This window comes from Mytilus edulis, chromosome 8, assembly GCF_963676685.1.
Source record: "Mytilus edulis chromosome 8, xbMytEdul2.2, whole genome shotgun sequence".
Classification (NCBI taxonomy): Eukaryota; Metazoa; Mollusca; class Bivalvia; order Mytilida; family Mytilidae; genus Mytilus; species Mytilus edulis.
Window position 1 is genome coordinate 46,040,392 of NC_092351.1, and position 15,029 is coordinate 46,055,420.

Sequence of the window (15,029 nt, forward strand, 5' to 3'; positions counted from 1 at the left end):
TTCGACTGATGAGTCTTTTTTAGACGAAACGCGCGTCTGGCGTAAATATAAAATTTTGATTCTGGTATCCATGATGAGTTTATTTTTGTTGCTCAAATTTAGCTTGCTTATTATGGTTTGTTTTATTGACATTTACTCATCCATTTATAAGAAATGTATAAGTTACTGAGTATTCAGTATAAATTAATATGTGAGAATTTTAATCTTTTTGTGGGTAATTAGTTCTGTACTCGACCACAAACGAGCAGCTGATGCTGACAGATGACAATATCTATGTATTGATATCTGAAAAAAATGTTTAATTGAAGGAAGATTTGGAATTTATTGAAAATAAACTATAGGACACAAAAGTTGGTACACTACGAATAAAAAAGAATCGACAATATATATGTAGGACTCTAAAGTGCGATGGTACTCTAAAGTGCGATGGTCACGCTAAAGTGCGATGGTCTACGCTAAAGTACGATGGTGTTTTAGGCTAAAGTGCGTTGGTTATTTGTTCGCTAAAGTACGATGGTGTATCACGCTAAAGTGTGATGGTCCAAAGGGTAAAATTCGAAATATCAAAACATCGAGGTTTGAAAGGTGTTTTTGCAAAAGCTATTATGCTAAGATATAACATATGTGATAGGCTTTACAATTTACCGGTAGACGGAAGTAATTGTTTCTAAATTAACAAGTCCGACTAAGTAATAATTGCTATAAAGGTAATTTTAATGTTTTGCTAATGATATATTTCATGAATTTTACATGTTGAATTTTCAACAATTTGGAGCGTATTGCATATTTGAATAATTGGTGTAGATTGATGTTCACACTAAATGTAATGTAACAACTTCCCTTACATTTGTCATTGAAAATTAAAAATCCCTAATTTGTTCATTGTCGGAATATGCAACATTTATTTGCATTAGCTTAACTCTAAATGCGAGAGAAATGCAATGTTCGCCGAGCTTGCTCCTTTTCCGTATTTTCCTACAATATACAGTACGAACTTATGTTTTAGCAGACACTTTATACATGTTATAGGTAACGCATGAAAATATATATCTCTATTTTACCGACGTTACTTTTCATTAAAATCGACGACATTTTAACGGGGATCACAAAGTAAACTGCCACATAAACAATGATTAGAATGTATCTGTTCGCTTCAAATAGAAGCAGGATAAGTATGTGTATACTGTTTTGTATTTATATAGTAAAATGGTCGACTGTAGGATACAAGTCCCTTTTCCAGCACTCGAAAAAAATAAACATTGTGATTCAGCCAACAAAGAACGGTTAAATCCAATTAATTACTCGTAAATCATGGACATATGGTGTAAAAATTGTTAATAACATGTTCCTAATACATTTTCCGGTATGTTCATTTTTAGTTTGTATAAACAACTGTTAACGTCACAAGTTATCGAACTACGTTTTTACGTCTATATTTTTCCCGGACCATCGCACTTTAGCGTATGAAACCACGTACTTTAGCGTAGACCATCCCACTTTAGCGTGACCATCGTACTTTAGCGTCACCATCGCACTTTAGAGTCCTACATATACATGTAGTTAAATTTTAAAATAATGTTTGAGAAGATAAATAAGTGCGTTCAGAAAATAGATTGAAAAAATGAGTTCGAGGAGCTCGTTCGCTTGCTATAAAACAAAAAGTAAATAACCTAAGATTTGAGCATATTCTAATTGATTTTCACAGAAATTCTTTGTACATGGCTTCTAAGGTGACCAATTTGTCGATAAATACAAATCCTTCGTCCAAATAAAGTGGTGCATTACTTGATAAGAATAATCAATACATGAGAACACCCAGTTCCAATTCTAAGAAAGGATTGTACGTTTTTACTTAGACAAGTTTGTAAATGTTGGGATTTCAACTGGCAGACTGGTTCGCTGACGAATTTTTACATTAATATTTAACCACCTTTTAATCAATTAGTAACCTCAACTATGCTAAGCATTAACACTATCATTTAGCGATCGAAAAATTGCAATAGTGCTGAATATTCAGGTTCGACGATTTGAATCGTACAGAGGATTTTTCAGATTATATCCGCGCCTGGTCCCCTTGCTAGCAGTAATCCGTATAAAAAATACAGAAACACAAACATGTTTAATAATAACATTCCCTCACGTAGATTGCTTGATGTCCATTTTATATGATATCAAAAAGGGCATTTCGATTATATACTTGACTAAATAGAATAAGATAACAGGTATACGTCAAATTTTACAAGTCATTCAACAGCACACATATAACATAAAACCATATATAAATGCATTTATCCATCGTGTCGAATAAGTGATAATTCATACTCATTTGAAAACAAGCAATCTGTATATTTCTATTGTTCTTTTATTCTTTTTTTTGCTTAATAGCTCTGTTCGACAAATAATATCTGCATTTCATAAACGATAAATACATTACGACAACGGAGCTTATGTTTGTTAGCAAAAGAAAGCATATAACATCAACAAGATAAAACGAATACCATGGCATATCTAGCCCAAAGTGTCGAAAATGTTTATCACCATGCTTGGCAACTAAATCAATATAATACGCTGCTCTTTCTGCAGGAGTTTGTGGGCGACTGTGAAATATTTCCGATGCTTGCTTAATATTACGCTTGTATTTGTCGGTAAAAGCTACTTGTTTAATATTGGCAATTAATTCCTCAGTAGAAAAATCATGTAAATCCATCTTAATACCATAACCTTTGTCTTCCATAACGGCCGCATTGTAAGGTTGGTCAATACTTAATGGAAACGTTATAACAGGGATTCCGTGGTAGATAGCCTCCATACTTCCACTCCTCCCACAATGTGTTATAAACAAAACTGTACGGGGATGACCTAATAAATCGTTCTGTGGGATCCAAGGAAGTCTCAAAATATTGTCCGTTATTTCTTCCTTATCTCCTTGTCGAATAACAAAGTTAAGCTCAGATATTTGTTTGAAAGATTCAATCATTTTCCCGAAAGTTTTATTCGGAAATGTTTTGAAAATACTGCCAAAAGAAACAACTACCAAGCCTTTGTTTAAAGATGCAAATGTGTCGAGATGCTTTGATACCTTTTTCGACGGATGTGCAGCAAGACCGCCACAGAGTATAACATTTGGTGGGAACGGTTGCGGATAATCAAATAGAATGTCACTGTCATGTATATAAAGCATAGCTTTTTGTTTTGCTTCTTGATTAGAGATGGCTGGTTTTTCTGGTACATACCTGCCTGCCAAGTTCGCTAACGTTGGAGCTGCAGGTCTAGCAATTAAAAAAATATATCGCAGCGTATTCCATACTCTCTCCAAGAATGTCATATTGTCATTGAATGCAGAAAAAAATGTTGGCGTGAAAGCTGGGTTTAATGGAACTCGATTTAAGGTTGGATCTATGAAGGCTCCAAAAGAGACAAATGGCAGATCTAGTTTATAAGCCATTATAGTGAAACAAAGAACAGGTGCATAGTCTATAACAGCAATATCAAATTTCTGTTCTTTCAATTCGTCTATCAATTTCTTATCATTCATAAATTCATGACAGAGAGCGTTAGTTCCTTGTAACCATTTCACCTGTGATACAATTTTTGAACCTTGTGCCATTTTCTCAAGTGTAACCCGAATTATGTCCTCGTAATAATATTTATCAAAACTTTCTGAAGTGATAGAGTGTGAAAGTAGTATGCCTTCAGATGACAACGCCTCTTTCATTCTAGCTGCAACCACAAAAGTAGTTGTGTGGTTTAATTTTTCCATCTCCTCCGCAACAGGTATTGCTGGAAACATGTGACTTTTTGATTGAGCCATCAGGAATAATATTTTCTTGGCATCAGTTTCGCTAATGACGTGACACAGAAGGATGCTTACTAGATACAAAATACTTGCGAACATTTTTCTGAAAAAAATGTTAAACAACAAATTATACCTATAGATCTTTGATTAAAAGGCAAAAAAAGCAGATTGGATCGACATTAGAAAACATCATAAACTAGTACAATGCAACCTGAAAATAAATGAAACTGACTTTTCTTTTTACTTTTGAGCTTAATTATCCCTTGATATATTTGGACTGTCTTTTGCACATATGTTTTTTTTTCTTCAGGAAACCTCGGATTCTTACTGTCTTCAAATAGTCAAATTGCTGGGTAGGAAACGGGAACTTAATAGAAGTGTTTTCGGAACCTTCGTTTATCAGGAATGGTACAAAAATTATTAAATCTTAGAATAGTATACATACTTGAGGACCTATATGAGTAGAAGGTCAAACCCGGAAAAAACAAATCAACAGACCTAATACAGATTGTTGATAGATAGTGACATCACGTTCAAACACAAAAGTTTTTCATTTGCAATTTCGACAATGCGGACTTTTTATTTAAATATTAGAGTTTTCCAGAAAAAAAGCAAATACGTAAGACTCATCAACGATATCAAACTTTTAATTTGATGAGCGTTTTATCAACATATATATCACCAGTGGCTCCCGAATAGAAATAAATGGAACTCAAAATCAAGAATAAATATATAGAGCGGCCTATGCAATTTATATCTAGGGATAGAAATACCTTATTATTTCTAGAAATTCAACTGTGTATCAACGTAATATTTACAGGAAAGGATCCAATTAATGATATTTAATGTCAACACTCCAAAGCCGACCATTTTGTTGGTGATACCATCGGAATTATCATCATTAAAGACACCAAGCTTTAATTTGTTAAGTAAATTTGAACACAGTCTTAAACAATAATAAGTTTGTCTATGTTTACCTATATATCGATTATATTTTGAAGATTATTCTGTGCTACTTAAATTTTGATCTTAATATTACTAATCTTCATATCATGGACAAATAAGCGAAAACGTTGTCAAAATTGTGAATTAACGGAAACAACGCCTGCGCAGACTCGACCAATAGTTCCAGAAATTTGAATCATTTGCATATTTCTTATTATTGTTTCATAGTTTTCTAGATAATAAGGAACATGAAGAATCCGTCATTCAAGGGCAATAATTCCGATAAGGCCTTGTCTACCAACCTTGACCGTGTTATTCCTTTGTAGAAATGCAATTTTGATTATTATGATGTGTAAAGTTTTTCTTGTTGAATTATTATTTTCAAGTTACTATATCAAACATTGTAAAAAGAAAAGAAATCGTTTAAGAGTAAATAAATACCCAAATATACATTTCTACCTGAATACATTTTCTCTACCGTAGGATTGATTATAATCTTGAAAACAAAAATCAAGCTACATTGACAAAACCTGAATTTTTATAAAAAGTTAACAAAATACTGACGATGTGAGACAAGTGACCAGAAAAGCTCACTAGACTCTTTGAAGTAGGTGAGCTAAATATTTGACTAAATTGCAAATTCTTGTAAGATTGACCATTTAAAAGATAAACATTTTATTTTATTTTGAATGCACTATTTGTAAAACTACCAATTTTCACAAATGCCAGATCACTCGGTATTCTGAACGTGTATATAGTTAATAGAACAAACGAAGGACTTAGTATGTCCCGACTTCTTTATGGTTTTTTATTCAAACTGATCCCTGTTAAACTTTATTTTGTTATTTCAAATTAAACATTCGAATGAGAATCTTATATTTTTTATGTTCTGTTGATCGAAGTTAGCCTGGCTAAACACGAAAGCTACATTCACATTAAATAACTTTAACTGATGGAGTTATTGTATTTTCCAATAAATACTGGCTAAAAGTTGCATACCTTTTTCCTTTCCTTGTACTTTAACACATTACGTATACTAAAGACATTAAAACAACCGACATCAAGATGTTGATAAGTAAGTTACAATATTTACATTTCCTGTATTATATTATGTCGAATGCCGCAAGGACTTCGACCAGTGCGTTGGCCTGAGGTTTATATAAGAACAGTTCATATAAACCAGGAAAAACAGTCGGAATCAATCAAATTACGAAATGAATGTACGTACCAAAACAATTGAACGTTCAGTGCAATTATCAATTTGACCAAATTTAAAAAAAAGTATACCAATGATTATTGATTTTGTATGTAGTAATGTTATGACGCTGAATGTAAAACGGAGAGGAAAAAAATAGTCATAAACGAGACAAATTATAAATGCATTTGATTTTTCTATTCCCCATCAAATAATAAAAAATAATCAAATTCTCCAAAACCAACATACATACAACATAACCGATTCAGAATTAAGACTTACCACTAAAATTTCTGACAACAGTTCATTATTAGGTTACATGGAACAATAATTATTGAACCATAGTTCAAAGACCTTATATCTCATATAAGGTGATTGTAAAGGTGAACTTGGATATATTGACCATTCCCTGACATCATAAGTTATAGCAAAAACAATCGAAAGCCAGTCACAATGGTAAAGTGGAAAGACTTAAAAACTGTGACTATACAATCAAAATTAACAAACTAGTATACCTAAGTGAAATTCTATTACTGATGGATATCATAATGGGGTTACTATCAAGCAAGTATGAAGAAGGTCTAAGGAACAAAGTAAATGGAAGCACTTGGGCAAGGAGACTTTCCAAAAGACAAAAGAGACACACAATTAAGTAGACAAACTGTAGATGTCAATTTACTTAACGTCGCAAGACTTCGACAGGCGAAATGTATTAGTTATGGATCTATTTATGTTGTACAACAATGAATTATTTGAAATATTTTATGCATGCGTTTTTTTTTTATATTACTTGAATTTAGATACGATAACAGTATTTAGAAACCTGAAAAAAACCTACAATTATCTCTTGTCCGTACATAAACAAGTTTCCTAATTGATAATGTTTTGGTTGGATAACAGATTTTCTGTTTTTTAATTTCTTAATAAAAAAAAATCCACTGGGATATAGAAATCTGCAATTTTTTGTACAGAACGTTCTCCACGAGGACGTCTTTTTATTTAAACGCCAAAGAAACAAACAGACAAATAATAGTACAAAAGGCACAACATGGAAAACTAAAGACTAAGCAACACGAACCCCACCAAAAACGGGGGTGATCTCAGGTGTTCCGGAAGGATAAATAGATCCTGCTCCATGTGTGGCACCCGTCGTGTTGAGTGTCTTCTTATTTTAGCTAAGACAGTTTGACACCAAAATACCTCGTAAAGACATAACTTTGGAATTTTACCAGACGAGTATGAATAAACATGAAAAGCGACTAAGTTGAATTCTGAGGAAGACCCAAATCTTTATTTCTGAGATGATGGAATTTCGAATCACACTTGACATAAGGTAAAACATATAAATTCTTTTGATTTAGAGCATGACAACAATGCAACGAGCCTGAAAAAGTTTAAATAAATACATATTCAAATAGATTAGTACTAAAAATATATACTCAACGGTATTTGAAAAGACGACAAAGATTCGTTCAGTGCGATTATTAACGCACTCAAAAACCTGACACAGTACTAGTTTAAAGACAGTTCAAATTTGAAGGACAACAGATAAATAGCTTACTGCCTCAAAAAAAATGTTGATAGTAATAATGACATGTATCTACATGTACGTTAATATGCCGTTGTAACACGTGTGGTCTGATCTAATGTACAGGAAATCATTAAAGATTGATTAAAAAACCAAAAAACAAAAACAAAACAGTAAAAGCGAAAATTAACAAGGAATATGGAGAAAACTTTGCAGAGTTACATTTGAATCAAAAAGTATTATTTTTAAAGACAAAGCAAATATCTAACAGAAATATGAGCAAATGGTCTTTTCAAAATTCACAACAGGCAGGATTGAAACAAATTTAAGAAATGTATGAAGGGACACGGTTTTTTTAAAACTCATAATCATTTTTACATTTTTTTAATTTTAACCTGATATTTTCGCGTTTAAAATGATTGAAAGCTAGTACAATTAATCTGTACATTTTATTCTTATGTCGAGTTAATACAACAAGGCCCCAGGTTATGGGAGGTTTGAACGTTCACAATCATATCTAACCCCGCCACATTCTAGATGTGCCTGTCCCAAGTCATAAGCCATATTTTTGTTATGTGTATACTAGTATTCATCATAAATAACATATTATGAAAACAGGAAAGGTAAACAGATCCTGCTCCACATGTGGCACCCGTCACGTTGCTTATGTTATAACAAATCCGGTATATAGTCTTATTCGGTAGGTCATATTCATGAAAGGGAAGGGGATTGTAGTTACGACGTAAGAAATATATCCGATATCATTTGTGAAACGGTTATTCCGTAACGATGAACCAACTCGTGATGGCGTCCGTAAAATTTACGAAGGGATGATTTCAACTTCAACATTTGGAACTCTTGGTTTAAAAAGTTAATGCTATTAGCTTCCCTGTGAGCAGCAACCCTCTATTAAGAAAATCATAATAGGAAATGGGAATATCGTATCAATTTGGAGATATATACCCCGTATGCAGATGCTGCTGAAATGTTGCTACTTAGAAATGGAAAGTTCACAATTGGAAAGCTCAAATCATCTTTTGTCGTAAAGGTTTTCTTTCCAACCGACCCTCATTGTCAATTTCTGGTTGTAAGTCAAGGTATGAGGCCGACTTAACTGTATCTGTTGTATCCTTTATCTCTAGTTCGATAGGATAGATGCGTTCAACATAGTCACCGAATTTTGAATTATTTAGTGAGAATATCATTTATATAGCGGAAAGTAGAGTTCAAGGATATTGCTAACTTCTCATCTTTCTTCCTAAGAAGTTTCTGTACGACGTCAGCCTCATTCTTTCACTAAATAATTCAAATTATGTACAAATAAATAAACGAAATACAAATATGTAACACATAAACAAACGATAACCACTGAATTACAGGCTCCTGACATTGCACAGGTTAATACATACATAATGTGGCGGGGTTAAACATGTTAGCAGGATCCCAACCCTCCCCTAACCTGGGACAGTGGTATAACATTCTAACATAAGAACGAACTATTAAAATCAGTTGAAAAGGTTAACTCATAAGATGGACAAAAATACAAGTGGAAGTGACCAGGTACATGTACTTGTACATCCCAACAGCAAATAGACACTAGGTACAGATCTGAGATTACTTGCAGTTAGCTGACAGCTATTTCAAAGCCACTAACAACTAAAAACAAATAATGCATCTAAGACTAAATTATCAATCCGTACACATCTAACATCAAATGGATTTAGTGTAAAGACTTCATAAACAGTCAGAGAAAAACATGACCTAGTTTACTCGTTTAATGTTTTGTAGAAGAAAATTTTAAATCCAGTATCAAACTGGTAACGAACTCATTCTGATTTGATATAGAAACACTTATCATGTGTACACGTTACACTACATTTCCGGGCACGGTTAACAGCATCTACCTAATCAAAACACTGTTAGCACAATAGGCAATTACTCAAAAGTGATGATGAAAACTGTGGCAGTGTTGCTTTAATTGTTCATCACAGCTAGAACATTTGTTAGAGCAAGCAAAAGAGTTCCTGTTAGATTAATTAACGAAAAGCTAGATCCTAGGAAAATCCAGGTACTTCTATAGCCTAAATGTCTGAGGTTGACCACGTACTAGACGGAGATATTTGTTCAAATGAACAGAAACCTGACGGACTTAAATCAGATTTACAAGATCTTTTGGACAGGACACCAGACGACGTGACTTCGAAAATCTTTGCTGATAGAAAATCAGAACGTGTTTGCTTCTTCTGTTGTTGACTTGGGAAGAATCAATCTTGTAAAACACAAAATCAATACGGAAAACGCAAGGTCATTTAAAGAACCACCTCTGACAGAGAAGCAAATAAGTGTTATGAGAGCCATTATTTTTAGCCAATGAAATTGCAAAACTACAATGTAGTAAAAACACACGACCGACTTTCAATACCATCCTTATTTTATATTTAATATTTTAGTGCGGGAAAACTACATATTATATGGCACAACTTTTTGGAATTTTGGATCCTCAATGCTCTTCAACTTTGTAATGGTTTGGCTTAATAAATATTTTGATATGAGCGTCACTGATGAGTCTTATGTAGACGAAACGCGCGTCTGGCGTACTAAATTATAATCCTGGTACCTTTGATAACTATTAATGTTACAACCGACATATTTGAACTTAAATTAAAACTTTATTTTCCTATTTTGTGGATTAAATTAATATAAGGAGCACCTTAATTCAAAAGCACAAGTAAATGAGACAAAACTGGAAAATATTTGACAGACAGTTTATTTCTTATAAACATATTAATAATTTAATTTGGTAGATTATTATACTTTTTTATTTTTAAATTGAAGGAGCCAAACAATTAACTTATATTTTCTCCCGTCAGATGTAGTAATTAAAAATACGTAATTCCTTAAAGGATATAAACTATTGGATGAATCGTGTTACTTTTATACATACGGTTTAAAACATGTATTTTACAAGAATAGTAACTTTTTGGTACGTTCCAGTGAAAATCTATATTTCAAAAAAATCCTTTCAACTATTTTTTTGGCTTCTTTTAACCTCTGATTCATCATATTGCTATCTTTATGCATACATTTAAGTGTCATTTATATTATAAAGTATTTCCGCTTATATGAGGTTCGATCACGTGACAACTATAATTCTGATAACAAGAAATACGCAAGAAAGGTAATTAATCACTTGTTTTTAACTTTTTAACTTGATTTTGACTTCTAAGGCTAATTTTGTAAATCCTGTATGTAAAATGTAAGCATTTTTTTTCGACCAATTACAAGTAAGAAATATACATTTTTAGGGTCAAGGAGAGACCAAGTCCTGCCAATAAATGTAGAATGTATAACCAAAGCAAAACTAGAAAAAAAGTTCTTTCCGTAATTGTTGAAGAACATTCATATCCAATATAATTTAAAGCTGTTGTTGCAGTACTCATTGCCGATATGTTTTTACACAAAAATAACACAATTGTTTAAAATGTACGTTTTGATTGTCCGATATGTCGTCTGTGTTAACAAATAATCTTATGTCTGATTATTACAACAAATATTTTAAAATTCATTTTAAAATAGTTTAGCAAAATATGTGGATTAGGAATTTTCACTTTGTGTTAAAAATTTGTTTATACTCATGAAAGCCATTGCGTCTTATCTTATGTATTTATTAAAAAGGCCGTACAACTATAATAGATATTATAAATCCTAATATGTAATTTTGTATAAACAATGACCACACTTCTCTTAATTTTATAAAACTGTTGAACCTTAAACATCCTTTGTAATATCTTTTAAACTGAAGTTATATTGACACAAAACATTTATTGAAATTCATTCGAATGTATAGTTTGATTATCCGCCTTTATTTTAACTGTCAAATTAATGAATAGAAGAATATCGCCTGTGTTCAATCACATATATTCAGTACAATCATAGTTTTTTTTTGACACCTAAGATATGATTATTTCGTTTGGGCAGTTAGTGATAATTAAGCTAGTATTTAATTTCAGTAACCAAAATCAAACACTGTTAACGATACACAGAGTCAAAGTTTAAAGTCATATGAAACTCAAAATTGTAATAAAACAAAACTGAACGTGTTTTTTTATACTTGAAAGGCTAAGTTTTACTCTAAAAGAGTTGTACATGAAATATTTTTTATTGAAAATCTTTTATATTATCAAAATCTTTATAAATGTACTTATATTGAATTATTGACCTCCCAAACATTAGTTCGCCCACATTTTCCCTTTTGCAGTGACCTTAACTACGAGACCTCACGTTATGAACAACTTTGGTCACCGCACAGCGCTTATGCAAGGGGGAAAACCATGATGAAAGAAATGTACACAGAGAAAAATAGAAATAACAGATTTAAAAAAAATACAATAAATCATTTAACAACTGTTTAAGAATAGTTTAAATGGGAAAGCATGGAAAATATAAAAAACAAATGTCAAGGCTCTTTCAATTCACTTATCTGTCACTCTTTTCAAGTTCTCTCTTTTTATTATTTATCAATGTCACCTTCCGGTAACCTTCGACAACAAGCTTGAAATTTAATAAGCTTGCGATGAACAACCAATGAATGAAATAATATGTGTCGATAATAATTTATGTGTAATATAATTCGAAATATGTGCATGCAATCATGAAAAGGGCACTTTAACACGCTGATTTATAATTTTAAACGGGCATGCCAAATATTGTTAATTCTCTAACACGAGCAGGTCTTGAATTGTTTTCTACATCCAGCGACAAAGATTTTAGTTAGGATCCACAACTGAATCTACCGATTCATTTTCATGCATGCAAAACTTTAAGATATTCTTTTTAATACAAGATTGCGTGTTATATCGTTGTGTTTGATTGTCTATATGATTTTATACAAAATACTTATTTTAGAATGTCGACCAATCAAAAGGCCTGCGACATATGTGACGAACGACATATTACAAAACATGCAACTCACTGGTGTTCTGAATGTGACCAGGCTATTTGTAGTGAATGTTTGGAATTTCATACATTTTCGAGGTTATCTAAATGCCATGCAACAATTCCGATATTAGATCATATATTATTAGAGCAGGAAGCCTCTAATGTTACCAGCATCTGCACTGAACATAATGATATTTATCATTTGGTTTGCCAGACACACGATCAACTGCTATGCCTTCATTGTATAGAAAAACATAACGAATGTAAAGATATAGTCCCACTGAGTGAAATTACAAAAAATGTGAAATCATCAACGAATTTTCAAGAAACACAACAAGACATAACAAATGTAAATGAAAACATTAACTAGATTCAAGATCAACTGAAATTGCATTTGAAAACAGTTAACGATGACGAGAAAATGCTTTTGACAGAGATCAGTACAATGAGGAAGACAGCAGAGAGTCATTTGGATAAGCTTGAAGATGACTTAAGACAAAACCTGTCGAAACGAACTGCTCAATCACGGCATGCAATCAATGAATTATTACAGACATTTGACGGTAAGAAATCCGAGATAACAAAGAAACAGCAACAAATGAAGGATTTGGAGCGTTATGCATCTGATTTTCAAACTTACCTAAGCCTGAGGCAATTATCATCTGCAGTTGACTCAACTGAATCATTTGTACAATCAGTAACTAAAGATGGATTTTTAGAAATAAACACATTCAGTCTGAATTTTGAAGAAAATATTAATCAAATTGTAGATAACATCCATCAGTTCGGTTTAGTCAAGGAACACAAAAATGCATATCCGATTGCTCTCATTAGACAAAAAGACAAGCAGGCACAACTAGTTGGAATAAGAAGACCAGTAATAAAGTCGGTAAATGATATTAAACTTAAATTGGTTTCTAAAATTGATGCAAAATGCAAATGTATTAAAGGGTGTGAAATTCTGTCCGATGGAAAAATAGTTCTATCCAACGCCGACGCGAATGGCTACGTTGTTGTTCTTGATTCCGATGGGAAGCACTTATTTGATATCCCGGAAACGCATGATATACCTTGTATAGATATAACATGCATTGATAACAAATCTAAATTAGCTATTTCTAGCGCATTTGTACAATGTATTCACGTTATAGATATAAGTAAACCCGAAGAACAAAAGCGGATACCCACCAAAAACTCATGCTATGGAGTTGCATACAGTGATGGCTCAATACTATGTTACATTCACAAAGAGGGCATACAAAAAATAAGCTTAGATAATTATGAGATATCTACCATTGTCAAATTTGAATTATCGTTTGGATATATTGATGTTCACAACAAAAGAATGTATTACACCGACCGTGACACAAATGTTGTCACTTGCAGTGATATGGAAGGTCAATTGGTATGGACATTTAAGGACGAGACAGTCCTGAAAGAACCTTGTGGTATATCGGTTGATGCACAGGGATTCGTGTATGTCATAAGCCGTGAAAATAGCAGTGTTGTGGTTTTATCTACTGATGGTCAAGATAAAAGAGTCTTATTATCTAATGCCGATGGTTTGAAAAGTCCATGGGTTTTACAGTATGATAAACTTCGAAATCGTCTTCTGGTCGCTAACGAAGAAGCATCTGCATTTTTGTTTGACGTTTCAGCATAAAAAAAAGTGCTATATTAACAAACTGGTTTTAAATGGTTAACGAAAGCGAAAAAAATAAAATAAAAGTATCAACATTGTAACAGAAACAAAATTTAACTATAATACAAACCGTTTATTTTCTTTTTAACGTTTAGAAAACCACCAACGAACTTCATGAACGCTATCATCGTGTTTTATGGACAATATATTCAATATCGTTGAGAATAGTGTTTCGTAATTAAAGGCAACAGTAGTATACCGCTATTCGAAATTCATAAATCGAAAAAAACAAACAAATCCGGGTTACACATTAAAACTGAGGGAAACGTCACAAATATAAGAGAAATACGACACAACAAAAACACAACATTAAAATGTAACACACACAGAAACGAATTATAATATAACAAACTTTCGTAAAATCAACAATAATAGAAATATAGTCTCTATATTGAGGATTGACCGTGATACAAATGCCTAGATTATTTGTGATTTGACAAAAAAGCCGAAAATACTTTCCTTATTCGTTATTATTTCAGCCTGAAATTAAAGTTTTGTTTTCTCTTATTTCTGTACTGTAATGTAATCAAATCTTTTTATGCAAACTTTACATTTTACTTAGAGATTTTCAATACAATGCGATAAATACATGTGTTGGTCGTATGACTGTAAAATATAAATAATGCAGGAACATTTCATGAAAAAAAAATCACAAAAATACTGAACTCCGAGGAAAATCAAAACGGAAAGTACATAATCAATGGGCAAAATCAAAGCTTAAACACATCAAACGAATGGATAACAACTGTCCTTTGCCTGACTTGGTACAGGCATTTTCTTATGCAGAAAATGGTGGATTAAACCTGATTATATAGTTTGCTAAACCTCTCAATAGTATGTCCGTCGCATCAAATTCCATTATATTGACACCGATGTGTGAACAAAACAAACAAACCTGTCAAAAGTAGGGTACAAAAGTCAGCAT

The 15,029-nt window shown here is 32.4% G+C and overlaps 2 protein-coding genes across 2 annotated transcripts; one reads left to right on the top strand and one right to left on the bottom strand.

The window, feature by feature from the left end:
• Positions 1–2,362: 2,362 nt before the first annotated feature.
• On the bottom strand, positions 2,363–3,838 carry LOC139484129 (UDP-glucuronosyltransferase 2B15-like). The gene has a single exon (XM_071267855.1). It carries the CDS (start codon positions 3,809–3,811, stop codon positions 2,363–2,365), a length of 1,449 nt encoding a protein of 482 aa, XP_071123956.1. The 5' UTR covers positions 3,812–3,838.
• An 8,985-nt stretch (positions 3,839–12,823) lies between these two features.
• LOC139484130 (uncharacterized) lies at positions 12,824–14,065 on the top strand. Its single transcript, XM_071267856.1, has one exon. The coding sequence runs from the start codon at positions 12,824–12,826 to the stop codon at positions 14,063–14,065; it is 1,242 nt and encodes a 413-aa protein (XP_071123957.1).
• Positions 14,066–15,029: the final 964 nt, after the last annotated feature.